Source organism: Tricharina praecox (assembly GCF_024521635.1).
Source record: "Tricharina praecox strain CBS 144465 chromosome Unknown BZA05scaffold_9, whole genome shotgun sequence".
Classification (NCBI taxonomy): Eukaryota; Fungi; Ascomycota; class Pezizomycetes; order Pezizales; family Pyronemataceae; genus Tricharina; species Tricharina praecox.
Window position 1 is genome coordinate 862,766 of NW_026250411.1, and position 25,112 is coordinate 887,877.

Below are 25,112 nucleotides of genomic sequence, written 5' to 3' on the forward strand. Positions count from 1 at the left end.
GGTGGTGGTATGTAGTGGTGGTATGTAGTGGTGGTATGTAGTGGTGGTGGTAGGTGGTGGTGGTAGCGGTACCGGTGGTGGTGGTGGTGGTGATGATGATGATGGTGGATGAGAGCATGATGGTAGCTCGCAGCTTGCAGGCGAATCCAAGCGACCAATAGACGACGCCGTCCAGGGCTTCTCCCGTCGTCAAAAACAAAGCACAGGGGCGAGCGCTACGTTTAGACATCACCGCGCTCGTGACCTTGCCCGAAACGCTCCGAACATCTTCCAGGCCCCGGGCCCGCCCCGTCCGTTCTCATCTCCCCTCTCTACTCTGCCCTCCCGCCCCTCCTTACGCCTCCCCCGTATCAACCTACCTGTACTGGACGTGCATGCCCTCTTCAGCCCTCGACGACACTTCCGAACCCCTCAGTAAAATTAGCTTCCGCCTTCCATCCCTCTAGCCAACGAACGGAGCGGCGGATGCGTGTATCTGTGGTGCTGCGCAACCGCCGCTCCCTCATGCTCAGTGAACGAATGATCACCGGAGATGCCGCTGCGGTTCTGTATTCTGCTCCACTTTACAAATCCCTCGCCCCAGTCGGAGCATGCAGCTGCGGTGGTTATCGCCATTAATCCGCGGACGGCAGTGACAACGCCGAGTTCGATACCGGTGACGCGCAATGTGCATTACTTTTCCCTCTTACCCCTCTTCGCGCCTTGGTTCTTTTCCCTGGCCGAAGAGCGACGTCGAAGATGTTGACTTCCCGGACAGGGTATATGTACAGAGGAGTACTCTACTTACTGAGTTACCGGGTGTCAAGTAGCGACCAAGTTCCAACTCCATCTGCTACATACACGGAGCCGTAATTTTCAATCAACCAACAACGAAAAAAAATAGTCCCTGCAGCAAGCCTGCCAGCCCACGTCGCCAGTCAGGGGACTGCCCGTGGGCGTCCAAGGAACAGAGACTCGAGATCTGGACAGCAAGCCACAAGCGAAGGCACCCGCTGCCAGTACTGTACGGTAGGTAGTTACGGCTAACCGCCGGCCGTTGGTTGGAGGCAAAGATCTGGGATGGGGCATCTAGAGCTGGTGAGAAATGAAAAAGAGGGATCGGGTAATTTCTCAGTGCGGGTATCGACGTCATTGTCCCTCGAGATGCGGTGTGCAGTTACATGCTGCGTGTCACTCCCGCGTGCACACTGAGATTGCTGGAATGACGTGAGCTTGATCTGGCGCGTGCATCCGATGTTATCTTATCTCGGATAGCCTATATCGTGCGGCTCTGCATCTGTGCGGCCCTTCCGCATAATCAAGGGCTAAGGGCTTAGGGTGCGGTCGGCAAGGGTGGCGTGAGGCGGCTCGCAGAACGTGGACGGCTTGGCTATCAGCACTAAGGCCGATGCGGCGAGGCAAGGGACGCGGCCATGGGTGACACAGCACTAATATGGGAAAAGTGGACTGATCGATGATGGCGGCGGTTGATGATCTCTCAGTGGTGGCCTACCGGGATGCACGAGAATAGAGAGCCGCCCGCCAAACGAACCATCAGTGCTCACTGCCGGTACCGAAAATCTTCTGCCGTCGACGACGATATCCAGAGGGATACAAAACAGAGAGAGACACTGAGAGATACGCGCGAAAGAAAGACACCATAGTGGTTGGCAGGAACGGAAAGAAGTTCGGCCTTTTGCTTCGCGAAACAACCCGGATCCCCACCACCAGCACCCTTTACACGTCCACCTTTCCCACCTTCCGCCTCTTCCCGCCCCGCCCCTGCCGCCGCCGTCGACCTTGCCGCGACCATCAGGCGAGCAGGCAGTGCAAAACCTCTCAGCTTGTCAGTCATTCCGTCGAATCGGTCGGTCAGAGCTCTCCGTCGCCACCACCTGAGTGTCGTTCAGTAAACTATCGCTGGAATTCCCGATTCGCCATTCCTGCACGCCCGTTGTCGTCGCTCGTCCACCTAGTAGCTGTCAGTCACCGGCAGAGCTGTTGCTATCGTTCGTTCGTCGTCCGCCGTTCGCGTGTGATCTAGCTTGACGATGTTTATATGCTAATTTGTTCATGCGCAGAAACGTAAAGCCCCCCCTCAAAAAAAGGAAGCGAAGAGGAGAGCTTGAGGGGAATTCAATTGATACTTGTATCCCTGAGCATTGGCCGAGTAAGCCAGCACCTGAGCGAGGAACACCCCAAGATATAAGTGCACGCTTATACTTATAACTTCCCCACCAGTTCAGCTCCTGCACGACATCCTCGTATTATCTCCAGTTGAGGTTTCAGTGGAATCGCATCCGTATCCGCCTCTTGGGCTGAACTCGTGTGTGGTGGCGAGCCACTATCGGCGCCTCTTCTCGGTCCCCGGACGTTGTCACGGAAAGAAAAAAACATCGAACCATCATCACGCCAGATCCTCCAACATCCTTGTACCCTCTCTCGCTACGTCTCGCACCTCACGCAACCCTCAGCCCACCGCTCTGACCATTCACAACCAAAATACCTTCCCGCAAAAGGCCCAACAGCTTCCCATTCCCCCCACCCCGCTCCGCCTAGCCAATACTTACTCACGCAAGTGTTCGATTCTGTCAGGCCATTTCACCGTGTGCGCTTGCAGTTCCTGCGTGATCCTGCTATACTATCTGGCTGACGGTCTCCTCATCTTGAAATCCGTTTCTTGCTTTCCCCTCAAAAGAACCCCTATCCGTTCAGGATGGAGCAACAACAAGCACTCGATTACAATTCCTGCGCGCAGTTTCTGGCCAGACTGGACGCTGACGCACAACCCGAACCTCACCACAACAGCTTGACCTCATCGGACTCTCCCGTGGGTGATTCTTCAGGTATCTCGCCTTTCAACTCGGCTTCTCCTCCCGGCCTTTCTTCGGGCTCAGTGACATCACATTCTCCCGAGTCCCTTCGGTTCGAGTGGGACCCTACCGATACCTCTGCGTTTTTCGAAAACATCAGTGGCGCTGCCGGCATTCTTCCAGACGGTGGTACCTGGGATCCGTTGATACTTCCTGAGCAAGTTGGCGTTTCCCCCATGAGCGACTACATCAAGGTCGAGAACGAGCAGTCCCCAGTCGGTTATTTTGGAGAATCCGGGGATCCTCAGGGAACGATTTCTCCTGGCAGGTCTTTGCTTGATCCAACTGCACAGACTGCATTCGAGGGAGGCCCTTATTCCTTCCCGAAGGACGGTGACGCACTGTTCAACTTCGCTGCATACAACAACCAACCTCCTTCCAGGCAAGACTCGGGCGACTTTTCTCCCATGATGTGGAGGACTCAGACACAGCAACGAGATGACTTCCAGTCTCAGACTCCGGAATGGCAGCAACAAATTCCGCAACCACAACAGCAGCAACCGCAGCAGATGCGGCCACACCAACTCCCTCCAACCCCCCAGCACCAACAACAGCAACAACAGCAACAACAACAGCAACAACAACAGACCTCTCAACGACAGTCCCCCCTCCATCAGAGTGTTTCACCCCCTCACTCTGCCAGCAGTCCCGACTCTCGGGATGGATCCGTTAGCGATGATGGTGCCCCTATCGCACCTCGGACCAAGAAGCGAAAAACGAGTTCCGAGGAGGGCACCGAAGGCCAGCAGTCGGCTACGGGAACTAGTGGTGGCCGTAGACAACCGAAGAAGACGGCTCATAACATGATCGAGAAACGGTATCGGACAAACTTGAACGACAAGATTGCCGCCCTTCGGGATTCCGTCCCATCCCTCCGAGTGATGGCCGGAACCGCCCGGCTCGGAGAAGACGACGAAGAAGAGGACCTGGAAGGGCTGGCCCCGGCTCACAAGCTCAACAAAGCCACTGTCCTTGCCAAGGCCACCGAATATATCCGCCATCTGGAGAAGAGGAATAAGCGGCTGCTGGAGGAGAACGATCAGTTGAAGAACAGGTTGAATGCCTTCGAGAAGCTGGCAACGATGGGTGGGATGGGTCTGCAGCATCAGCCCGGGCAGCATCCGGGTCGAGGTGGACAGGCTGGTGGGCCTGGTGGTGGGTTGATGAGTCGGTTGATGGTGGGTAGTTTGGCGGGTCTGATGGTTGCCGGCGGGTTGCGGTCGCATGAGGGTAGCTCGCATCATCAGTTGGCTGCTTTCCCCCTCCCCATCCAGTGGTTGGGTGTTGGCGCTCCTGCTGCCGATACACATATCATGTGGTTGATAGCCAAGCTGCTCCTCCTCTTCACTGCGATCCTTTACGTTGTCGTCCCCGGATACTTTGACGCCAAAGAGGCCCCCGAGAATGCCAAAGCCGTACGCAATCCGAATGTTTCAGCCGCCCCTTCGCTCGCCTCGCCCCTTAAGGATCGTTCCCATGCATGGCTTACCGCTATCCAGACCGTTTGGGTTCCTCGTCACTCCGTTACACTCGAGCTCGCCGCACTCGGCTTGAAGGCAACCAAGTTGAGTCTTCGAAGGATGATTGGATGGGAGAGGTATCGCATGATCACTGGTATGACTGATGAGGACGAAGCCGCACGCATCAAGTCGTGGACCATTGCTCTTGATGCCCAGCTTGCTGGTGGCGACCTTTCCGTCAACCATTCACGTCTCTTGCTTACCCTCCTGGCCTCGTGGACCCTTCCCGCCACCCCGGCTCGTCTGATGCTGAACTCTTTGCACATTCGGGTTCTCTTCTTTGATCTTGGAAGCCACCTCCAACTCTTTGCCGAAAAGTTCTCCAACTTTTACTGGACCGAGGCTCGGAAAGCACACGACAAGGCTGTCGCCGAGAACGATCCTTCCACCGAGCAACTTCCCGAGAACCTATTCCAGCTTTTGCAACTCGATCCCTCGGATGTCTTTGACCCACTGATCGTGGAGAAGGCATACGACCTTGCGCACAACAACATCCCCCAGACCACCTCGGACGAAGGCATGGACAGTGTTGTCAAGGACGCCGCCATTGGCTCGCCTTTGGATGCCCTTGCCGCCTGGCACTCGAGTCTCCTTCTCCAAGGCGTCTTGGTTGCCAGCCTGAAGACCAACCCCTCGGCTTCCCTCGTCAGACGCATCCAGACCGATCTGGATACCGCCCTCCGCATCACTCCCCTCTCCAGCGCCGTGCAACTACGTGCCCTCACTGCCAAGGCGGTTCTCGTCGACGAAGGCGGTGAGAAGTACCTTTGCGAGGCCATCAAGATTTTCGAGGAGGATATGAATTCTCGTGAACGGGAGCTCAACCAGAAGCCTGGCTCGTCTCAAGTCGCCGTCACGCCCATCAACACCGCAATTACCACCACCACCGATATCCGTGTGTCGCTTCGTTGCGGAATGGCCTTGGCACTTATGAGGAAGGGCGCTCGTGACCAGGCCACCCGTCTATTCAGCGATCTCGACTGGCAGCGCCAGGCCGACAAGAATGGTCTCGGTTTCCTCGGCTTCGTCGCTGCTTGGAAGACTCTGACTACTTTCGTGCGTTGGGATGAGGACTGGGCGACGGACGCCGGGGAGAGTGTCGACCGTGCCGCCGCAATGCTGCGAATCTGGGTTAGCGATAAGAGGATTCAGAAGCTCGATGTTTCGCGGGGCGATTGCAAGCGTGTCGTCGACTTTTGCAGCAAGTTGCAGAAGAAGCTGGCCGGACTCGAGGAGACGGATGGTGATGATGGATATGTGAGCGGGGAGTTGGAGTCGGTGACACCGACACAGTCAAATCCGGAAGGCGAGCTCGTATAAGGTCTCCTCTCGTTCTTGTTCCGTTTTCCTTCCGTTTCTTTGCCTCTTTTCTTTTTTATACCTCCTTTCATTTTTTATACCAAAAATCGTCTTCTGGGTTTCTTCGATTTCTCGCGTTCATACACATTATGGTATACCATCTTTACGCGCTGCGTTTTTGTGTTCTTGATGGCCGACTGTTGTAATATACATTACATTTCTTGGGACGGCATTCTTCTAGAATATGGTACTTAAGATTAGGTTCTCTTGCAATGTTTTTTGTTTCTTTCGATTCTCCTCGGTTTTCATACCCCAGCAGGTTTGGCTTTTTCCTTTTCCAGGTTTTTTTTTCTTCCTCGAGATGGGACGAGTGAGTGGATGTGCGCAGCAGCAGCAGCAGTGGAGTCACTGGAGTGTGATGATGAAGTCATGAAAGGCGCACAAGCACAAAAGGGAAGTGTTACACATCGTGGGGGGCTGTTTGCTTTGCTTTACTTTTTTTGTTTTTTTACTTTTTTTTGTGTGTTGTTTTTTTGACTTGCGCGTGGGAAAAGGCGGGAATTATTTTGCGTTTCATGTTGGGTTCTGGGGTTTTTTCTTGCTATCTATATGTCAGTGTTTGATTGTCTTCGATCTCTAAAGTCTCTACTTACTGAATCATCATCATCATCATCATCATCACCAACTTCGTCTGATCCATATGGCTTTTTATACATGACGTTTGCTGAGGTGCAAAAAGACGGCTTCCTACGTACTACCTACATGTTCACCATATACTCGGCTCTCATTGATGGCCGCCCGGCCGGCTGGCCTTCTGTCGGCGGCCCCATGTGCTCGTACAATGCAAACTGCTGCTGTTCTAGCCGGCGAGTTGCCGGTGAGTCGCCGGTTGATCAGGCACCTGGATTCCAGCGCCATACAGCCTCTCCCGTGCTCGTGCAAGGTGCAGAAAGGACAGAGGACAAACTTCCCCACAGAATCTATCTGATCCAGTACCGTATGCCAGCCAGCCAGCCAGCCAGGCAGTCACCGACTCGGTGCGGAGGTAACTGGCAACAGTGGCCCCGGGATATAACACCCCACCGGTTCCCCGGTTCCCCGCCGGTTCTTCGCTATGAAAGCCCTCCCTCCACAGTATCGAACCAAACAGCTTCTCTCCTCGGACCTCTCCAGCCACTGGTCCTCTACGGTATCACTTGCCTCGACTCCACAGCTACCTATACCATAGCATCAACAATGCCACCACCACGATGTTTCCCCCGGCACCCAACCCCCTTCTCGTTCGAGAGTCATTCCCCATATTCCCCATACTTTTTAACTTTCTCCCCATCCCCGTCTCCCTCCCCGTCCCCCTCCCCCTCATCATCACCCTCCTGCGGCGTTACCCCCCTCCCCTTCATTCCCGTTTATGGAACAGATCGCTGCAGCTGCTGCGGCAGCGGCAGCGGCGGCGGTGAGCGCGGCGGTGGGTTCCAGTCCGGGTCCTTCACGGAATGAGAACGAGAATGGGACGCCGAGGCCGAGGGCGGGGGCGGAGGCGGACTGGTCGGTTCTGAAGAACGCCGTCGCTATGTTTGCCGAGGAGACGGGCGCTAGGCGGCGGCCGCAACCGCGGCTGAAGGGGGAGGACGAGGTGGTGGGGGAGGGCGAGATGGTGGGGGAGGAGGAGGAGACGGACAGGGAGGCGGAGGCGGGGGCGGGCGTGGGGAGCAATAGCTATGATCGTGGGGGTGGGTCCGCCGGCGGCAGCGACGTCCAGTTTCGCGAGGAGGGCAGAGGACTCGGGGATCATGGACGGCTTGGACGGTCTGGACGGTCCGCTTCTATGACCGGCGGACATGGCCCGATGACGTCACAATATATCAAACCCGAGTTGGAGTTGGAATTGGAGGGCAGAGGACTCAGCGATCATGGACGGCCTGGACGGCCTGGACGGTCCGCTTCTGTGACCGACGCACATGACCCGATGACGGCCCAATATATCAAACCCGAGTTGGAGTTGGAATTGGAGGACAATAGGAAATCTCCGGTGGCGTACCTCATCATCAGTTCGGCTTCGGCGTCGGAGTCCGGCGATAATGACAACGCGGATGTGGTGGTCGCACGTACTGCAGAACAAGAAACGGATCAGAAGAAGGGAATGGACATGTTATTGGCGGCTGCCGCGGAGGCTCGTGAGTGGACGCCTGTCAACAGTTTTAGGCCCGGAAACGGGAGATCTACCCCCGCGAGTACACCCACCGCGAGTACACCTTCCACGAGTACATCTACCGCCGCCACTGCTAGAACCCATGGCTGGACGCCTGTCAACAGCTCCCCACTCGACTCTGGCAGCTCATTCACTGCGGCCAGCACACCGCCCACAGGCACCGCGATTTCCGTGTTGATCCCGCAAGTCGCAGGACAATCCCCAGCCGCCAATGCTACGGCCCCTCAACCCCAACCTCAACCAATCACTCCGCTGCCGAAATTCTTCAACATCCCGACGATTCTGCGCAGCGCCCCATTCGGCGCGGTTCTCACCGCCCAGCGCATCCTGATCACGCACGGCCTCGTCCAGCTCTTCGATCTCCCGCTGTGCGGTGCGCAGGCCACGACGCTGACCACCGACCTCAGGCGCATCTTCCTCCTGCACGCCGAGACGCTCGACCGCGCCGCCGCCTTCTCGCGGCAGATATCGATCCCGGGGTCGCAGAGCGAGCGGTTTCGGCAGGATGCGGTGATGCACGACTGGAATAGCTTTAAGGAGCTCAGGAGGGGATTTGAGATCGTAGTGGAGCTGAGGAGCGAGGCGGAGTGGGTCAGGCAGTCTTGGGGCGGGTTTGGGCGCGAGGATGTGGTGGAGGGGGAGGTTGCGGTTGAGGATGAGGACGGGGAGGGGGACGAGGAGGTCGGGCTGCCAGAGTGGGCCGCGGAGTTGCTGGGCAGGGAGGAAGTCCCATGGGCTCCTGATGCGGTGGAGACGCTGGTCGTCGCCGCGGAGGGGTGGGCCGCTAGGTGGTTGTTCCGTAAGCCCCCCCCCCTCCTCCTCCTCCTTCTCCTCCTCCACCCGCCTACATACCCTAGGTAATTCTCTCAATACTAAACATCCAAGCAGTCAACCAGGAAGCCGCCAACCGGGAAACGAAGCGCCAGCGCGCCAAGGACGAGAACGAGGAAGAGGAAAAAGATGTTTGGTCTCCGAATCGCCTTCGGAGGTCGCCCAAGAAAGCGAAGAGCGAGAAGTTGGAGGAGGATGTGACGGAGGGATGGATGCCTGTGGTGTGGTGATGCGGATATCTTGAGGGTCTGTTGGTTTTAGGGTGCATCATTAAGGCCGGGTTTCTGCTTCGATTATATATTCTACACATGAATTACTATCTAGGTACCTGAGTACCTATTGCTTTTAATGATCCAGCGAGTGTGAACGTCATGGAAGGGGACACAAGTGAACAACCAGCTCCAGTTCCATTGGCCTTATTGATATAGCCACGGGTGCAGAAGGATGGAACTGTGAACATCTGGGGAGCCCAGACTGTTGTTCGGTTACATGTAAGTAGCGCGCCGCGGCTAGCAGAAGCATTAGAGCGTGTAGATAGAGAAGAGTTGCTCGGAGACAGTCTCGGATGTATGTGTCGGAGCTCAATCGGAGACTGCGGAATCCCTGCTGCACATTATCTACAAATAGCCGAACAAGGCCCGATATGACTGATGGAAAAATCAAGTTCCACCCGGCCAACATATTCAAGGTATCATACCTATCGCTAACTAGCAGTACCTACGCTCAGAAGCTCCCTCTCCTTCATCCACAACCACATACACACGATGTCTTCACGGGCGCGAACCCTCCTCCTCCCCAGTCTCTACGCTGTCAGACTCGGACCTGCTCGGAGACAGTTCTCGGCCATCGGCAGGAGCAGCTACGATGGCGTCTACAAGGAGCTGCAGATCATGAAGCTGAAGATGCCTTGGTTGCAAGCTCTCGCGGAGGCGAAAGCTGCTCCCGCGTCTGCTGCCGCGACCACGGCGCCGCAGGAGAAGAAGGAATTAGTGCCCAAGAGGATGAGCGATAGCTACCACGAGCTGGTCTGTCCCTCTATCTATCCGAGCTCTCTCTATCTCTCTCTCTTTGCGATCAGGGGTGCTAAGTGGGCGAGGGGGATAGGTTCTTCCACTGGCGAACGACCAATGGCTGGTGGATACCTACATCAACTCGTCCGGCAACCTCCGGCTGGGCGCGCTGTTCCAGGACTTGGACGCGCTTGCGGGCGTCATCTCGTACAAGCACACGGGCGAGGGCATCACGATCGTCACGGCAGCTGTCGACAGGATCTCGATCATCAACCCGCTCGACGAGTGGTGCGACCTCCACCTCAGCGGGTATGTGAGCTACGTGGGGTCCTCGTCGATGGAGGTGTCGCTCGAGGCGCGCAGGGTCGACACGAAAAGCAATAAGCCGGTGCCCGGGCAGGAGGGGCTGCTGCTGACGTGTGCGTTCACAATGGTCGCGAGAGATCCGGCGACGAAGAAGGCGATTGCGGTGAATCCGCTGCTGGTCGAGACGGCGGAGGAGAAGGAGATCTTCCGGCGCGGCGAGGCGTACAAGTGCTCGAAGAAGGCGCTGGCAAAGGTCGATCTGGCGAAGCAGACGCCGAACGATGAAGAGTCGGATCTGATCCACCAGATGTGGATGGAGCAGTCGAAGTACAAGGACCCGCTAAACGCCGCGACGAAGCCCGAGAATACCATCTACATGTCCACAACCACAATACAAAGCACTATGATCATGCAGCCGCAGTTCAGAAATCGACATCAGCTCATGATATTTGGTGGCTATTTGATGCGGCAGACCATGGAATTGGCGTTCTGCTGCTGCTCGGCTTTCGCACACACCAGGCCTACGTTCGTATCGCTGGATCCCAGCACGTTCCTGGCTCCGGTGCCGGTCGGGAGTATATTATATCTGACGGCGACGGTGGCGTACACCGAGCCCGGCTCGAAAGGGGGCAGTAGAGTCCAGGTGCGCGTGCAGAGTAAGGTGAGGGATGTCGAGCACGGAAAGGTCGTCGAGACCGGTGTGTTCAATTACACGTTCTATGTCGATAAGGACCTGCAGGTGATGCCGGTCACGTACTCGGAATTTGTATGCTTCCCCTTCCCCTCCCTTCATAGATGGACTACGCTGATGTTTGTCGGTAGATCGACTACATCGATGCTAGACGTAGGGCGAAGCAGATCGCACAGATTGCGGCGGATGATGGCACTAAGAAGAGGGTTACCGAGTAGTATCTGGTGTAATTTGTTCGTGTTAAATTCTGCAAGGGTCTTTCCTTTTAATACCATAGCTCAATTGTTCATACTTTCTACTTGTACATATGCTGAGATCGTTACATCCACCACGGTGACTCACAAGTCATGATTCGCTTAATTCAATATTCAATTTGCTATCCCTCTAATCTACCCACGAACCGGGCGTCTTGTATTTTGGCTCCTCCTCCTCCTCCTCCTCCCTCTCCCACATCTTAACCATTATGGTTCTGGCGGCCTTGCTGGGGGAATACCCCCTGCCCCTCTTGAGCGGACGCGGGCGGTACATCCTGTCCCCGTTGGGAACATCGTACTTATCTTCAAGGCCGATGCACCACTCGATAGCCCAGCGTATCTGCTGCTGGCGCTCCGTGAGCTCGTCCAGCAGCATCTCGTTCTCGTCGACGCTGATACGCTGGTCGATCGAGTGGTCGTCCACCAGCGACTCTAGAATGCGTCGCGCAAGGGTCGATTCGGCCGAGGGGGACTGGGGGCGCTCGGGGAGAGGGGCGGACGGGACGGCGGCGGTGCTGATGGTGGTGTCGGTGGTGGTGACGGTGGTGCTCTTGATGGTTGTGGTGGTGGCGGGAGACTCCTTTGGCTGAGTCTTCTTGATGATGCCCGAGGACCGTGACAGCTTGGGCGGCGAGGAGGGCGTGAGCTTGGTGGGTTGCTTCGGCGACATAATTGTTGTTGTCAATGTTATTGTTAATCGCTTGTGTGGAGAGTGCGAGAGGTGTTCTGCGGATGGATGGTGGGAAGAGAAGGAAGGAAGGAAAGGAAAGGGAAGACGGAAGTAGTGGGTTGGTGGGACGGAGAAAATTCAGCTCCAAGGTCAGAGTGAATGGTGGCTGGGAGCTGCTGGAACGAATGACGCCATTCAGTCTTGCGAGAGTGGGATACCCTCCGCGCTAGCGTGAAGCATCGTCGGATTACTGCTATCCATAGCACATCACTCGTTGTGGCTCTCGGCGCATTTCAGGAAAGAGAATTAGAGTACCAGATAGGTCGACCACTTGTGGAAGGTTTTGTTACTCTAGGCTGAAGCAACGGTTCTCCGCCTATACATGCGTAGAGATTGTTTTCCCGGCGATATCGCAGACGATTAGACTATTTACGACTATTTGAGACCCATCGAGATGCGTCCTGTCGGACAAACCCACCTACCAATGATACCTCCTGGGGACCAAGGTAGCCAGTACGTATGTGAGCGGCGATATGCACCGAGCAAGTTCTACTGGTGATGTCACGAGACGGCGGCAATGGCCCGAGTACCTAAGTACCTACCCAATTTTGGTCTGCTGTCTACATAGCCGCGGAGCCGGCACTGGACGGGAAAGTACTCTAGACTTCGGCGCACAATCAATCATTGATCATTCCGGCTCAGGGTGTATGGGCATGGGCAGTGTAAGTTTTTCCTAGGGCTCATGGATCTTTCCAACCCGTTTCGGTTGTTGTGTATACCTGGTATCTGTTGGCCGCTGGCGAAATAGTCGCCTTGGGTGTAAGTACCTATGTAGAAACGGGCGCCGTCTAAAGCATGTTGAGCTGGGTACATCATAATTTACCTGTGTGGTCTGTACGGCGGGCATTATCGGACTACAGACCACACGTAACTACGATACACCCTCGGCATACCACCAGAGTGAAATTTGAATTCCGCTGCCGGAATGCCGCCTGCGAGCGCGTCCTGTACATACTACATACGGACCCGTACGGTGTGCGGCGTGCGGTCATGCGGAGACACCGGTGCAGCAGCACCTCACCGAGTGCTATTGGGGAGGCACTAACTATGCTGTTCCGCGGCGACACCGGTACCGAACAGATTGCGGCAGACGATGGCACCAGGGAGAGGGTTACTGAGTAGAATCCGGTGTAATCCCTTCATATTAAATCCTACTAGGGCCTTTACTTTTGAATACCATAGCTCAATTGCACTCCATACTTGTACATATGCTAGGTTTCGTTACATCTACCACGGTGGATCGGAAGTCGTGATTCGCTCAATTTAATCATCAATTTGCTATCTCTCTAATCAAACCACGAGCCGGGCATCGTGTACTCCGGCTCCCGCTCCTTCTCCTCCTTCTCCTCTCTCCTCCCGCACCCATCTTGACCGCAATGATCTTGGCCGCCCTTCCCTTCTTCAACGCACGATAGCGGTAGGATTTTTCCTGGTTGACGGCCTCGTACTTGCGCTCGAGATACATGCAGCGCTGGATGGCTCAGCGCAGCTGTTTCTGGCGCCCCTTGAGCTCGTAGCACAGCATCGAATTCTCCGCCATCTCGATCTGCTCGTCGATCTCGCCCTCGTTGGCGAGCGACGAGAGCATGCGCTGCGATGGTACCGGCTCCGCCCCGAAGGACTCGAGGCGCTCTATCAGAGTGTCGAACATGGCGTTGTCGGCCTTGACGGTGGTAGCGGTGGTGACGGTGAAGGTGGAGGAGGTGGTGGTGGCGGTCTTGATAGTGGCGGCCTTGATAGTCGTGGCGGCGGCGGGAGTCTTGGGCTTCGGCTTCGTCGTCTTGAGGATTCCCGAGGGCCGTGACAGCTTGGGCGGCAAGGAGGGCGCGAACTCGGTGGGTGGTTTTGGCGACATGATTGTTGTTGTCGTTGTTGGTGTTATTGATCGCGCGTGTGAAGACTTTGGTGAAGTGTTCAGTAGCTGGATGGTGGGAAGGAAAGGAAGGAAAGGAAAGGAAAGAAATAAAAGACGGAAGCAGTGGGTTGGTGGGCTGCTGGGGTGGAGAACTGTGAGTACTGAGGTCACAGTGAATTGGGGCTGCTGGAGCCATTCAGTCTTGCGAGACTGGAATACCTCCCGCGCTAGCGTGAAGCATCGTGGGATTACTGCCAACCACGGCACATCACTCGCTTTGTTCTCGGTGCACTTCTGAATGCGGGAATTAGAGTACCTAGGAGTCTATAGGGCTTTCTCTCTACCCGCAGTGCTGGCAGGAAAGGTTGGGAAGTTGATAGCCGCCATAGTCTAGTATCGCCGCATGCGACAATAGGTAGATTGATGTTCTCTCTATGGTTCCTAGGTCCACCGCTTGTGGACGGTTTCGCTACTCACGAGTAGCCTGAAGCAAACTTTTCGGCCCTATACATAGAGGATATATTCTTGCTGGATACCTATATCATATCGAAGAAAATATGTAAGACCCTGTGTACGACTTCGAGACCCGTCGAAGAGCGTCCCAACGGACAAACCTAGGTATGCACCCTTGATACCTACCTTCTGAGGACCAAGGTCGACTCTACAGGAGGGGCCAGTACGTATTCATCGAGTGAGCTCCACTGGCCGTATGGAGATGGTGTCGATGCCACGAGACAGCGGCAATCGCCCGAGGCCCCGCATAGTTCCTTACTTTTCGGCAAACGTCTAAAATGCCATAGTTTATTCGGCGTTTCAAACCCACCACCACTCAAACACCCGTATGGCGGAGCGAGAGGAGGAGCTTTCGGTGAGAGGAGAAAGTGAAGGAGGACTCCTGTCGGCGGGAGAGAAACGAATGTAGTCAGCAGTGGGCATAAACGATGGCTGCCGTGGCGGGGTCTTCTTCTTCTTCTTCTTCTCACTGGATCATGTATAGAATAGACGATCAACCACTATCTCCTCTTTCTCCTTGTGTATTCTCCTTCTCTCAAGCCGCCGCTTTTCGGCCTGGAGAGGCATTGGCGAAAGGGTCCTCGCGAAAGCATGGTAGAGAATTGGGCCGTTCAATAATCATCCTTCGAGGGTGGGAGTTAGCTATCAAATAGTTTGACTTCTTAGGCATCAACCTCTGAGATAGAGTAGGTATCGAGGACCGCACAAAGCAGTACCAGCACCCGGCGGTGACCTATCCCCACCAAAAACAGCAGTCGGAAAAACTATGGAATTTTAGACTATATTGCTGAAAACTATTGGGATTTTAGACGTTCGCCATTACTTTAATACCACAGCCCAGTTGTCTATACTTGTACATATGTTGGGGTCTTTACATCCACCACGGTGGATCAAAAGTCAGGATTCGCGTATTTCAATCTTCAATTTAAAAATTCTCTAGTCTACCCACATTCCGGGCATTTGATATTCCCACTCCTCCTCTTTCTCCTCTTCCTTCTTCTCAATCTCCTCCTTCTTCTCCTTCTCCTCGTTCTCCTCGTCGTCCTCATTCTCCTCGTCCTCCTCGTCCTCGTCGTCCTCCTCCACTCCCCAACCCCCCGTCTTGACCATCATGATCCTAGCGGCCTTGGTGGGGGTATACCCCCTCCCCTTCTTCAGCCTACGGAGGCGGCACATCCTGTCCTCGCTGGCGACATCGTACTTTTTCTCCAGGTACATGCACCGGTGCATCGCCCAGAGTATCTGTTTCTGGCGCTGCTTGAGTTCCACCAGCAGCTTTGCGTTCTCGCTAAAGCTGGTACGCTGGTCGACCTGGTGGTCCTCCGCGAGAGACTCCAGAATGCGCCACGCGCGTATAGACTCGGCGGCTGGTGACTGTGGGCGCTCGAGGATGGGGTCGGGCGGGGCGGTGGTGGTGGGGGCCTTGGTGGCGGTGGTGGTGGTCTTGCTGGTGGGAGACGTCTTCTTCGACTCCTTCGACTTCTTGCGGATGCCCGCGGGCTGCGCGAGCTTGGGTGGTGAGGGGGGTGCGGTCTTCGTGGGGGGTTGGGGAGACATTGTTGTTATTGTGATTGTTGTGGTTGTCGTTGCTGTGGATCGCTTCTGTGAAGAGTCGTTGGTGAAGTGGGAAAGGAAAGAAAGGAAAGGAAAGACGGAAGCCGCGGGTTGGTGGGTTGGTGGGGTGGAGAACTGTGAGTACTGAGGTCACAGTGAATTAGGGCTGCTGGAGCCATTCAGTCTTGCGAGACTGGAATACCTCCTCCCGCGCTAGCGTGAAGCATCGTCGGATTACGGCTATCCACAATGTATCACTCGCTTCGTTCTCGTTGTACTTCTGCATGGGGGAATTTGAGTACCTAGGTTTCCTCTCTCCCACTGTTGTGGACAGATGAATGCCAGGGGCCACTGAGGAAGTTTCAGAGAGTGAGGTATCCGAGTGGGAGCTCAGGGAGCGGGAAGAAAGGGAGGCAGAGCTGAGGCGAGAGGAAAAGGAGGGTCCTGGGGTCGAGGGGCCGGGATCACTGCCGCTGTTCCTCTCCACACCTTCGTTCATGTCATACCCTGATGACGAGGCAGGAGGTGGGGCGTAGTAGGGAGAGGGAGTAGAAGATGTCTTTTCCCGGGGTCATTTCTTTGGTGCGCTCTATCTTCATTGCTGGGACAGACTGGGGCGGAGGGTAGGGACAGCCACATTGGGCCACTGGATGAAAGTAAGGTTGGGCAGTCGCGTGGAACCGGTAACGCAGTGGACGGCTACGGCGGACGATACGTTTATGTAGGTAGAGCCAGTGGATATTATGGAGACCACGGACTATGTACTTGCAGAATGTATGCTGGGGTTCGTTACATCCACCACGGTGGATCACAAGTCATGATTCGCTCAATTCAATCTTCAATTTGCTATCCCTCTAATCCACCCACGAACCAGGCATTTTGTACTCCTTCTCCTTCTCCTTCTCCTGCTCCACCTTCTCCTCCTTCTCTCCTCCTGCCCCATATTAACCATACGGTCCTAGCCGCCCTACCCTTCTTCAACGCACGATACCGGTAGGACTTTTCCTGGCTGGTGGCCTCATATTTCCTCTCCAGATACATGCAGCGCTGGATTGTCCAGCGCAACTGCTTCTGGCACTCTATGAGCGAGTCGAACATGGCCTGGGTGGCCTCGGTAGTGGAGGTGTCCGGAGACCTCTTCTCCGGCTTCGGAAACATACCGGTAGGACTTGTCCTGGCTGGCGACCTCGTGCTTCCTCTCCAAATACATGCAGTGCTGGATTGCCCAGCGCAGCAGCTTCTGCCGCTCCATTCGGTCAGTGCGCAGCTTCTCGTTCTCCGCCATCTCGATCCGCTCGTCGATCGCGCTCTCGGCCCGAAGGACTGCAGGCGCTCGATGAGCGTGTCGAACATGGTGTCGCTGGTGGCGGTGGCGGGAGACTTCTTCTCCGGCTTCGGCTTCGTCTTCTTGACGATGCCTGTGGGCTGCGAAAGCTTGCGCGGCGAGGGGGGTCGCGGCGACATTGTTTATTGTTGTCATCCTTTTTCTTGTTGTCGTCCTCGCTATTGTTGTCTTCCTCGTTATTGCTGTTGTCCGACAGTTATCGTTGATCGTTTGTATGGAGAGTTGTCTGTGAAGTGTTTGGTGGATGGATGGTGGGAAGGAAAGGGAAGGGAAGGGAAAGACGTAAGCTGTGGGTTGATGGATTGATGGGGTCGAGAAAAATGAGCCCTAAGCCTTCTAGTTTTGCGAGAGTGGGCGCGCTAGCGTGAAGCAATTATCAGTAAAATCCAGCTTTGCCTCAATCGTCGGATTACGGCCAACCATAGCAGATCACTCGCTCTGCTCTCGCTTACTCCTCCTCTTTTCACCCCCGCCAGGGGGTATCTGGGGTCCGCCGTCGCCGTCGCCATGTCCGAGGTTTGGCTCAGGAGTTCTGGTTTGTCTTCTAGGCCGAGGGGGGATACACACCCTCCAACCTGCGTCCGAGCTCGTGAGAAAACCCAGGACAAACGTACTACAGTCCTCTCTCGCGAGGAGTTCCTTGATCTTGAACCTTTCCTTTTTCCGGCCCGTGGCTTTCCGGAACCTCATACACAGAGCTTTCTGTTCGTTCTTCCACTGTGGGATCTGGGGGCTAGACTCAATTCGTTCGCCTCGACGTTGAAATGTCCTCTATTGCTACTTTTATGTTCGTCTGGTCTGTCGTTCAACACACGTGACATCAGGCATTATCACCACCGCAGGCATTATTACTTCAACATCGTGGAGATACTTTGAGGTTGTTCGGCCTGAAGAACACAGGCCGCTTTCTTTTCTTGTTGTTTTCAGTCTCACCAGTTGCCCGTACCCGTGGGAGGTCTCTCAGTACGCATCTTTGACGCCATTGGAGATGTGATCTACCTATTGGACGATAGGATCGTTTAGTAAATGTGAATACTATTGTCTACCGTGGTGAGGGATGTGATAAGATAAGATACGACGGGAGCAGATGGTAGATTAGATGCAAGATTTGGGGAGTATGATCGGATGACGTTCGAAGAAGGATAACACTAGAGGTGATCGAGTTAGTCTAGAGTAATTAGAGCAGCCCATGATATGGAGGTCTGAGCGTGAGTTAGAATAACAGCTTCATCATCCTACTCATCTTTCCTGCGTGTCCGCCTCATGCGTACATCACATACCTTGCGACATGCCGTATAGTTACTCTAGAGTGGGTGGGGCTCTTTTTGCACATGGAGATCATCCGAGCTAGAGTACCTCGAAGCGATATTCCAGAATCCATTGAGCTTACCGCGATGCCCATTGGCGCCACTCCGCCCAACGGTCAGCAGTTCGAGCACCACAACACCTCCCTGTTTCCGAAGTCTGATCGCACGGAATCACTTATTACTCCATACGATATCGAGCACGAATGAACAAGGCAAATAATTCAATTCCGGCGAATCCGGTAACACGTATTATACAATTATCATACATCTACACCCTCAATCGAGGCTCTCCTCACCCAGTCCCCCAAAGCTGTTTCCCTCCTCTCCGGTGTTGTCTCCACCGAGATGCATCGCCTTCTTACGCATGTTCAAATCAGCCTCCCTTGCCGGATCTTCCTCACTGCCCATTGCCGTGGTCGTGTTCGTATCCTTGCTGATCTTGCTCCAGTCCACATCCTCCGCCGACTCGCCCACCTTCCCCGTCTGCTTGACTCCCAATCCCGAAAACGCATTGGGATTGGTCGAGGTGTTCAAGGGCGCCTCTTTTCCGCCGTGTGACGAACCACCACCACCGACCGCACCAGCACCACCACCACCACCGCCGCCGTGAGATTTCGCGTGCGACCCCGCGTCACCCTTCTTCTTCGCATCCGAAGTGCTTGTGTGCTTCCCGTGGGAGCCCGCGCTATGCGTGGAGCCCCTCGCGCCGCTATCGTGCTCCATCTCCGTCTGCGTGCCCTTACCATGGGGTCCGATGCCGCCGCCCAACGCCGCCTGCTGCGTCTGCTTCCCTCCGCCCAAGGTCCCCGTCTGCCCGGTCTTCCTCTTGACATCGTCGGCGGGCTTTCCGAGGGCCTCGGCCGTGCGCGACTCCGGCTTCTTGCCGTCGTACGTAGTAACCTTTCCGCCGCCGTGGGGATCCGCCGCGAATGTGCTGCCCGATCCCGTGGACCCGGAGATCCCCGCCGAGTTCGGGCCCTTGGCGAAGTCCCCGCCTGAGCGCATCGACTCGGCCGCGAGAGAGTCTTTGGCTACCGGGCCTGCGTGCTCCGCTTTGATGTCGTCTGTGTGCTTCGAGCTTACTTTCTTTCCGTGGGTGGGATTGGTCTGGCATCGATGGCGTTAGTCGGGGCTTCGTCTGGTGCAGCGGCAGCAACAGAAGCGGCGAAGGCGGGCTTGGGATCGGGAGGGAAGGAAATGCTGGCAAAGGGGATGGGGCGGTGCGGCCGGTTCTGGCGGAGGTAGTGTCGCGGCGCATAGTAGCTGTGATCACTGACTGTGCGGGACATAGTGGCATATATATGCTCGTGAAGGATTGGGGTATGCGCTGTGTGCTTTCTCAAAGAGGAGGGAGTAGTGTTGATGCGGAAAGAATCGAATACTCGCGGACCCGAGAGGGGTATAAATGGGAAACAGAGAGCTCGGAGAAAGAGGACCATACCTTCTGATGCGGCGACATTTTGTCGTTGGATGGTTCGATATCGATATCGGTATATAAGTATAGTGCGCAGAGTAGGTCGAGTATGTACTAGTATGTAGGTGCAGTTCGATGAATCGTATGATAGTGGAGTATGTGCTTCAGATATAGGGGGAGAAAATGGAACGATTCCGGCGAGACGGAGCTTCCACCATTTTTATACATACAGGCGGGCGGACCCCCCGCGAGGACGAGGGCAAAGGATTTCGACACTGTGATGTCACGGTGATTCGTTTCTTACGAGAACGAATCGTGTGTGTACGTGTGTGCCTGGGCATGTGTGGTTACATCAACGATCATCATCTGTATACTTTGCTCTACAGTTGCGCCCACCGTCCGAGGAATGATTAACGCGGGCTGCGGGTTGGGGGCGTACACGATCATCATCGAACTCCGCCACCCCCCCGGCAGAGGCAAAAACCAGAACACATCTCGAAATTCCCTGCGGGAGCAGCAGGGCGGGCAAAGTTGGAGGACGAACGATAGTACTAATATACCGGTAGTAGGTACTTTACTCGCTCATCCAACAGAGATGTAGCCAACGCCGGAATCACCAGCCCACAGCCCAAGTTTTTTGTCGCGGTAAAAAAAACTTATAAAAACTGAACGAGGCAGGCGGACGGGTCGGAAAGATTATATATGAGATACTATATCGAAATCTTCTCGGGTGCCTACGCCTACGCGAAGAGTTGACCGGGTTGGTGGGTGGCTGATACCTACGGCAGATATGGCTGTGGCGCTCCGCTGGCCAGCCGCCACACATATCCAGGTCCTCCGGGGAAGTGCACGCCGAGCGAGACATTTTCAGATTTGTAGTTTATGTACATTAATTACACACCTCAGAGGCCTCGGTTTGTAGGTACATAGGTGCAAGGAGGTATTTTATACCATATGGCATGTCTGCCATTTCCAGTCGTTGGCTTCCGGTCGTTGGCTTCCGCTCCAGCACTCTCGGGCCGATCAGGTACGCCAACAAGTCCTGCACCGAGGGTGGCGCAGTACTGGTCCGTACCCTGTGTGCCCGGTCACGTGTAGCCTTACATAATACGCGACCGCGGTCCGCAACACCATGCCGTAAAACACGCTTGTTGCCCGAGCTATATCGCACCGCGTGTCTATGTAGATAACTACCACGCGATCGATTGCACCGAGCGGCTGCCTACCGATCAGATGTTTGAACTTCTCGCTCATGGGGGTTTCGATGTCGCGGGCGGGCTGGGCGTTGAACTTTGAAGCATGCAGTCGGTTCTAGGTATGATAGTTAGTACGAGTGTCGGATGAGAACTGGGGCCACCACAAAGTCTTAGCGAAGAGGAACGGACTACCCGCGCCGATCCATGGGCTGTCCTGGTGTGTGGCTGATTAGCGTTCCGTGGGCACTTGGGATGGGAGATAGTTAGTCGATCGAATGGGCGCCAACGCGAGCACAGGGGAAGGGGGGGTAAGACAAGGCAATCTACTCTGGAGTATCTCAGTAAACTACCCGCCGGGGATTATCCTGCAGCGGACGGTCCGCAGTGCGAGGCTTTTACTATACAGCACTATCAATGGTCGGCCTATGCATGATTAGGTATTCCTGCAGTATCACGGGGTTGTATCCTCAAGATGTTCCACTAGCCTTTCCGTAATCCAAGCGGGTGGATCCGGCTCGGAACATCAGCGGAGGGGGACTTTGTGCGGTCGAGAGGCATGTTGTCGGCCTTATGCCTTATGGATGTGTCGTTTGTTCACTGGGTATCACTCGAGCATTCCCGTGGTTGACAGGAGGCCAAGTACTGAATGAGCTGTTCCTGGCACATTTGTGCTGATTAAGCGCTGCAGAGGCCGGTGTTGCACTGCAGCTACACACTTCTTCATTGCAGGTCAGCTCCACAACGACCTGTGTTTCTTCCCTCGCAAACGCGACCTCCTGTACGTCTTACAGAGATAGCAAGCAACGCACTATACGGGGCCTTGAATACTACCGGCAGACCCGACAGCTGTTATGCCACCTGCGGCGCCGCCGGCATCTTCGAAGGCCGCTCGTCCAAGGCGGCCAGAAACCTTCCGGGCCGGCGGAATACGGAGAAGTACCACCACCACCGGCGACCTGATTGCAGCGCTTTCCGCAGAACTCACCGACGAGGAGCGAGATATCGAGATCGAGGCCAGCATCGTCCCTTCCTGTGACAGGACAGAGGACACCAACATCGCTCTGCTATGCTTCAAGCCTAATCCTCCCGCGTACTTGAGCCCGCTGTACAACGGAAATAACGATACTACCAAGGTCCTTACCACAGTCGGCCTCCTGAGCTTCGATAAGAGCTTTTTGGGACTCCCCCAGCTCTACCCCACGCCCCCAAGACGTGAAATCACAGCCGAGTAAGCTGCATTCAAGCCTCATATCCGGTTCCGAACGAGCCCTTACGTTGATATATGTACCTAGCATTATCGCGGTGACAGGGCTCGACGGCCATGCTTATGGCTCGTGGCGATCGAAGACCGAGCCCGTGATGTGGCTACGCGACTAATTCTCCGAGGACCTTCGGTCCTGTAGAACGACGATCTATGGCTACAACTCAAAGATTGCGGACTACACCTCTGGACTTTTGAAGAACATCAAGAGGGCCCGGACAAAAAAAGTGGGTGTCCTAGAACTCCAAATGTTGGCACATATAATAACTGTGGTGGACGCCTAGGAAAGAAAATGGCCAATCATATTCATTGGCCATAGTTTTGGCGGCACACTCATAACCCAAGTAACTAACGACGCGTTTGGAAAACTGCTGAATGGAAATCCTAACCGCACAGAGCTTGGTAATTGCATCCGAGGAAAAGTTGCGTGATATTGAGACCTATTCCATATATGAAGCTACACGAGCTTTGATATTCTTCGCCACGCCACATCGGGGATTATCGACAGAAGACATCCTCGGCATGGTCGATGCCGAAAAGCAGAACGAAAGAGCCTGTCTGGTGAGATCTATCGACAAAAATTCAGAAGTTCTCCAGTCGCGGTTGCACGATTTCACCAAATTCGCGTCACGTTTCAGGATATTCAGCTTCTACGAGCAGAAGACGAAGACAAGGACCCGGAAACTAGTCAAGGCGCGTATCGCAGATCTCGAATTCATGCGATGGGCACGACACTTACGGGCTCCAGGGTCCAAATGGCACTTACGGCAGAACGGGCGACTTCATTGTCCCGGTTGATGCCGATTCAGCCTTGCTTGGCCTACCGAGGGGAATAGAGACCAGAATTGTGGTCGATGAAGACCATACGACGATAGTCAAGTTCAACGGCAAACACCGCACGTACAGGCTTACGATTTCGTACTTTTGGGACTTGACGGATGGATGGCTTCTCGACCATGCTGGATACAACCCCAAATATCCCGCAACCAGTGCAACGGAAGCCCTGCCTTGGGCAATTGGCAGCGGTGACTTGCGACTCGTCAAGTTGCTCCTGAACAACGGCGCCAACCTGAGATTTCCCATGGACGGCAAGACTTGATTGTTCCTAGCCGCTCAGCACGGGAAAGCAGCCGACTTGGCAGCTCATGTCGGGCACGAAACTACCGTGCGGTTGCTTCTTACTGAGGGAGCGAAGCTCCTAACAAAACCTAACGACGGACGGACTTCGCTGCACCTTGCAGCCATGAACGGAAACGAGGTCGTACGGCGGTTGCTCGACAAGGGAACGGAGATCGAGGCCCGGGGTCGTGAAGGCCGGATGCCACTACACCTAGCATCTTCATTCGGTCAAGAAGCTACCGTACGGTTCCTTCTCGAAAAAAGAGTCGAGATCGAGGCGCGAAGAAAGGATGACGACTGGACGGCACTGCATGTAGCAGATCATTTCGGCCACAAAGCCACCGTGCAGCTGCTTCTCAGCAAGGGGGCGAAGATCGAAGCTCGACAGAAGGACGCCTGTAGGGCGCTGCACCTGGCGGCTCAAGCCGGACATGTGGCGACTGTGCGGCTGCTTCTGGATAAGGGAGCGGAGATCAAGGCCCGGGGATACCAAGGCCGGACGGCGCTCTAATTGGCAGCTCAGGAGGGAAAAAAAACTATCGTCTGGTTACTTCTTAACAAAGGTGCCGAGATCGAGGCGCAGGGAAAGGACAACCAGACAGCCCTGCACCTGGCAGCTCGCTTCGGGCACGAATCCACCGTGCGGCTACTTCTAGATAGTGGAGCGAACCTCAAGGCAAGACTTAACGACGGGCGGACGGCACTGCACTTGGCAGCCATGAACGGGCACGAGACCACCATGCGGCAGTTGCTAGGGAAGGGAGCCGAAGTAGAGACCCAGGGTAACGAAGGCCGGAGGCTGCTACACCTGGCAGCTCAGTTTAGACAAGGAGCCGCCGTGCAGCTACTTCTCGACATGGGAGCGGATATTGAGGCGCGGGGGAGAGACCACTGGACGGCGCTGCACCTGGCAGCTCACTTCGGTCACGAAGCCATCGTGCGGCTGCTTCTCGGCAAGGGGGCGGATATCGAGGCCTGACAGAAAGATGACTGGACAGCGCTGCACCTGGCAGCTTGATCGGGACGCGAGGCCACCGTACAGCTACTTCTGAACAAAGGAGCAAAGTTCATGGCGAGAGGTCCCGCCGGGCGGACATTACACATTGCCGCCATGAAGGGGCACGGGTCGACCGTCCGGCTGTTGCTCAACGAGGGAGCGTATATCGAGGCTCACAGCAAGGAAGGCTGGACGGCGCTGCATCTAGCCGCCCACTTCGGGCACGAAGTCACCGTGCGGCTGCTCCTCGACATGGGAGCGGAACTGACGGTAAACCCTCGGGACGGGCGGACGGCGTTGCACCTGGCAGCCATGAATGTGCATGGGTCTACCGTCTAGTTGCTGCTCAATAACGGAGCGGAGATCGAGACACGGGACAGGCGAGACCGGACGGCGTTGCACTCGGCGGCTCAGTTCGGGCACGAAGCTACTGTGCAGCATCTTCTCGACAAGCGAGCGCAGATCGAGGCACGGGACAACGACGGCAGGACGTCCCTACACCTGGCAGCTCACTTCGGACATGACGTTACCGTACGTCTGCTTCTCGATAGAGGGGCAAGGCCTATGGGCAAAACCGGGGAGGGAAATGCTGTCCTACAGCTAGCACAAGAAAGGCGCACGAAGCGGTATTGAGGCACCTCTATTAAGTGCCTATCAGGCCCGCCCAGTCTATACACAATAAGTAAGCGCGCTTTCATACTTCCTAACCAAGTAGCCATCACTGAGAGCGATAAATGATGCAGCCACCAACAGTTGAAGTCCTCCCGGGCGGCTTGACGACGAAGATAACAGCGATTTCCATCTTTTTACACTGAGTCTGGGAGGGTGGAGACGGGTTGGTGGGCGTGC

General features: G+C 55.4%; 10 protein-coding genes across 10 annotated transcripts; 5 read left to right on the top strand and 5 right to left on the bottom strand.

Moving 5' to 3' along the window:
- The first annotated feature begins 2,350 nt into the window (after window positions 1-2,350).
- BZA05DRAFT_275068 (uncharacterized protein) lies at window positions 2,351-5,804 on the top strand. The gene has a single exon (XM_051480265.1). The coding sequence runs from the start codon at window positions 2,696-2,698 to the stop codon at window positions 5,690-5,692; it is 2,997 nt and encodes a 998-aa protein (XP_051340488.1). The 5' UTR covers window positions 2,351-2,695; the 3' UTR covers window positions 5,693-5,804.
- Window positions 5,805-7,438: 1,634 nt separating this feature from the next.
- BZA05DRAFT_395171 (uncharacterized protein) lies at window positions 7,439-9,286 on the top strand. The gene is made up of 2 exons (XM_051483408.1): window positions 7,439-8,679; window positions 8,769-9,286. The coding sequence occupies exons 1-2, from the start codon at window positions 7,518-7,520 to the stop codon at window positions 8,939-8,941; spliced, it is 1,335 nt and encodes a 444-aa protein (XP_051340489.1). The 5' UTR covers window positions 7,439-7,517; the 3' UTR covers window positions 8,942-9,286.
- A 97-nt stretch (window positions 9,287-9,383) lies between these two features.
- BZA05DRAFT_395174 (HotDog domain-containing protein) lies at window positions 9,384-11,112 on the top strand. Its single transcript, XM_051483409.1, has 3 exons — window positions 9,384-9,736; window positions 9,816-10,793; window positions 10,850-11,112. Exons 1-3 carry the CDS (start codon window positions 9,476-9,478, stop codon window positions 10,934-10,936), a joined length of 1,326 nt encoding a protein of 441 aa, XP_051340490.1. The 5' UTR covers window positions 9,384-9,475; the 3' UTR covers window positions 10,937-11,112.
- BZA05DRAFT_418010 (uncharacterized protein) lies at window positions 11,103-11,642 on the bottom strand (the record flags this gene model as incomplete). The annotated part of the gene is made up of 1 exon (XM_051485489.1): window positions 11,103-11,642. One exon carries the CDS (start codon window positions 11,640-11,642, stop codon window positions 11,103-11,105), a length of 540 nt encoding a protein of 179 aa, XP_051340491.1.
- A 1,540-nt stretch (window positions 11,643-13,182) lies between these two features.
- On the bottom strand, window positions 13,183-13,557 carry BZA05DRAFT_444215 (uncharacterized protein; the record flags this gene model as incomplete). The annotated part of the gene is made up of 1 exon (XM_051486899.1): window positions 13,183-13,557. The coding sequence occupies one exon, from the start codon at window positions 13,555-13,557 to the stop codon at window positions 13,183-13,185; it is 375 nt and encodes a 124-aa protein (XP_051340492.1).
- Window positions 13,558-14,864: 1,307 nt separating this feature from the next.
- On the bottom strand, window positions 14,865-15,627 carry BZA05DRAFT_418012 (uncharacterized protein; the record flags this gene model as incomplete). Its single annotated transcript, XM_051485490.1, has 2 exons — window positions 14,865-14,892; window positions 15,020-15,627. The coding sequence occupies 2 exons, from the start codon at window positions 15,625-15,627 to the stop codon at window positions 14,865-14,867; spliced, it is 636 nt and encodes a 211-aa protein (XP_051340493.1).
- Window positions 15,628-16,478: 851 nt separating this feature from the next.
- Window positions 16,479-17,088, bottom strand: BZA05DRAFT_468534 (uncharacterized protein; the record flags this gene model as incomplete). Its single annotated transcript, XM_051487855.1, has 2 exons — window positions 16,479-16,558; window positions 16,611-17,088. The coding sequence occupies 2 exons, from the start codon at window positions 17,086-17,088 to the stop codon at window positions 16,479-16,481; spliced, it is 558 nt and encodes a 185-aa protein (XP_051340494.1).
- Window positions 17,089-18,482: 1,394 nt separating this feature from the next.
- Window positions 18,483-19,969, bottom strand: BZA05DRAFT_395175 (uncharacterized protein). Its single transcript, XM_051483410.1, has 2 exons — window positions 19,718-19,969; window positions 18,483-19,383 (listed from the first exon to the last, which is right to left on the bottom strand). Exons 1-2 carry the CDS (start codon window positions 19,733-19,735, stop codon window positions 18,553-18,555), a joined length of 849 nt encoding a protein of 282 aa, XP_051340495.1. The 5' UTR covers window positions 19,736-19,969; the 3' UTR covers window positions 18,483-18,552.
- Window positions 19,970-21,737: 1,768 nt separating this feature from the next.
- On the top strand, window positions 21,738-23,246 carry BZA05DRAFT_444219 (uncharacterized protein; the record flags this gene model as incomplete). The annotated part of the gene is made up of 4 exons (XM_051486900.1): window positions 21,738-22,114; window positions 22,290-22,374; window positions 22,544-22,834; window positions 22,896-23,246. The coding sequence occupies 4 exons, from the start codon at window positions 21,738-21,740 to the stop codon at window positions 23,244-23,246; spliced, it is 1,104 nt and encodes a 367-aa protein (XP_051340496.1).
- A 1,131-nt stretch (window positions 23,247-24,377) lies between these two features.
- BZA05DRAFT_444221 (ankyrin repeat-containing domain protein) lies at window positions 24,378-24,896 on the top strand (the record flags this gene model as incomplete). The annotated part of the gene is made up of 2 exons (XM_051486901.1): window positions 24,378-24,533; window positions 24,603-24,896. The coding sequence occupies 2 exons, from the start codon at window positions 24,378-24,380 to the stop codon at window positions 24,894-24,896; spliced, it is 450 nt and encodes a 149-aa protein (XP_051340497.1).
- Between the last annotated feature and the right edge of the window lie 216 nt (window positions 24,897-25,112).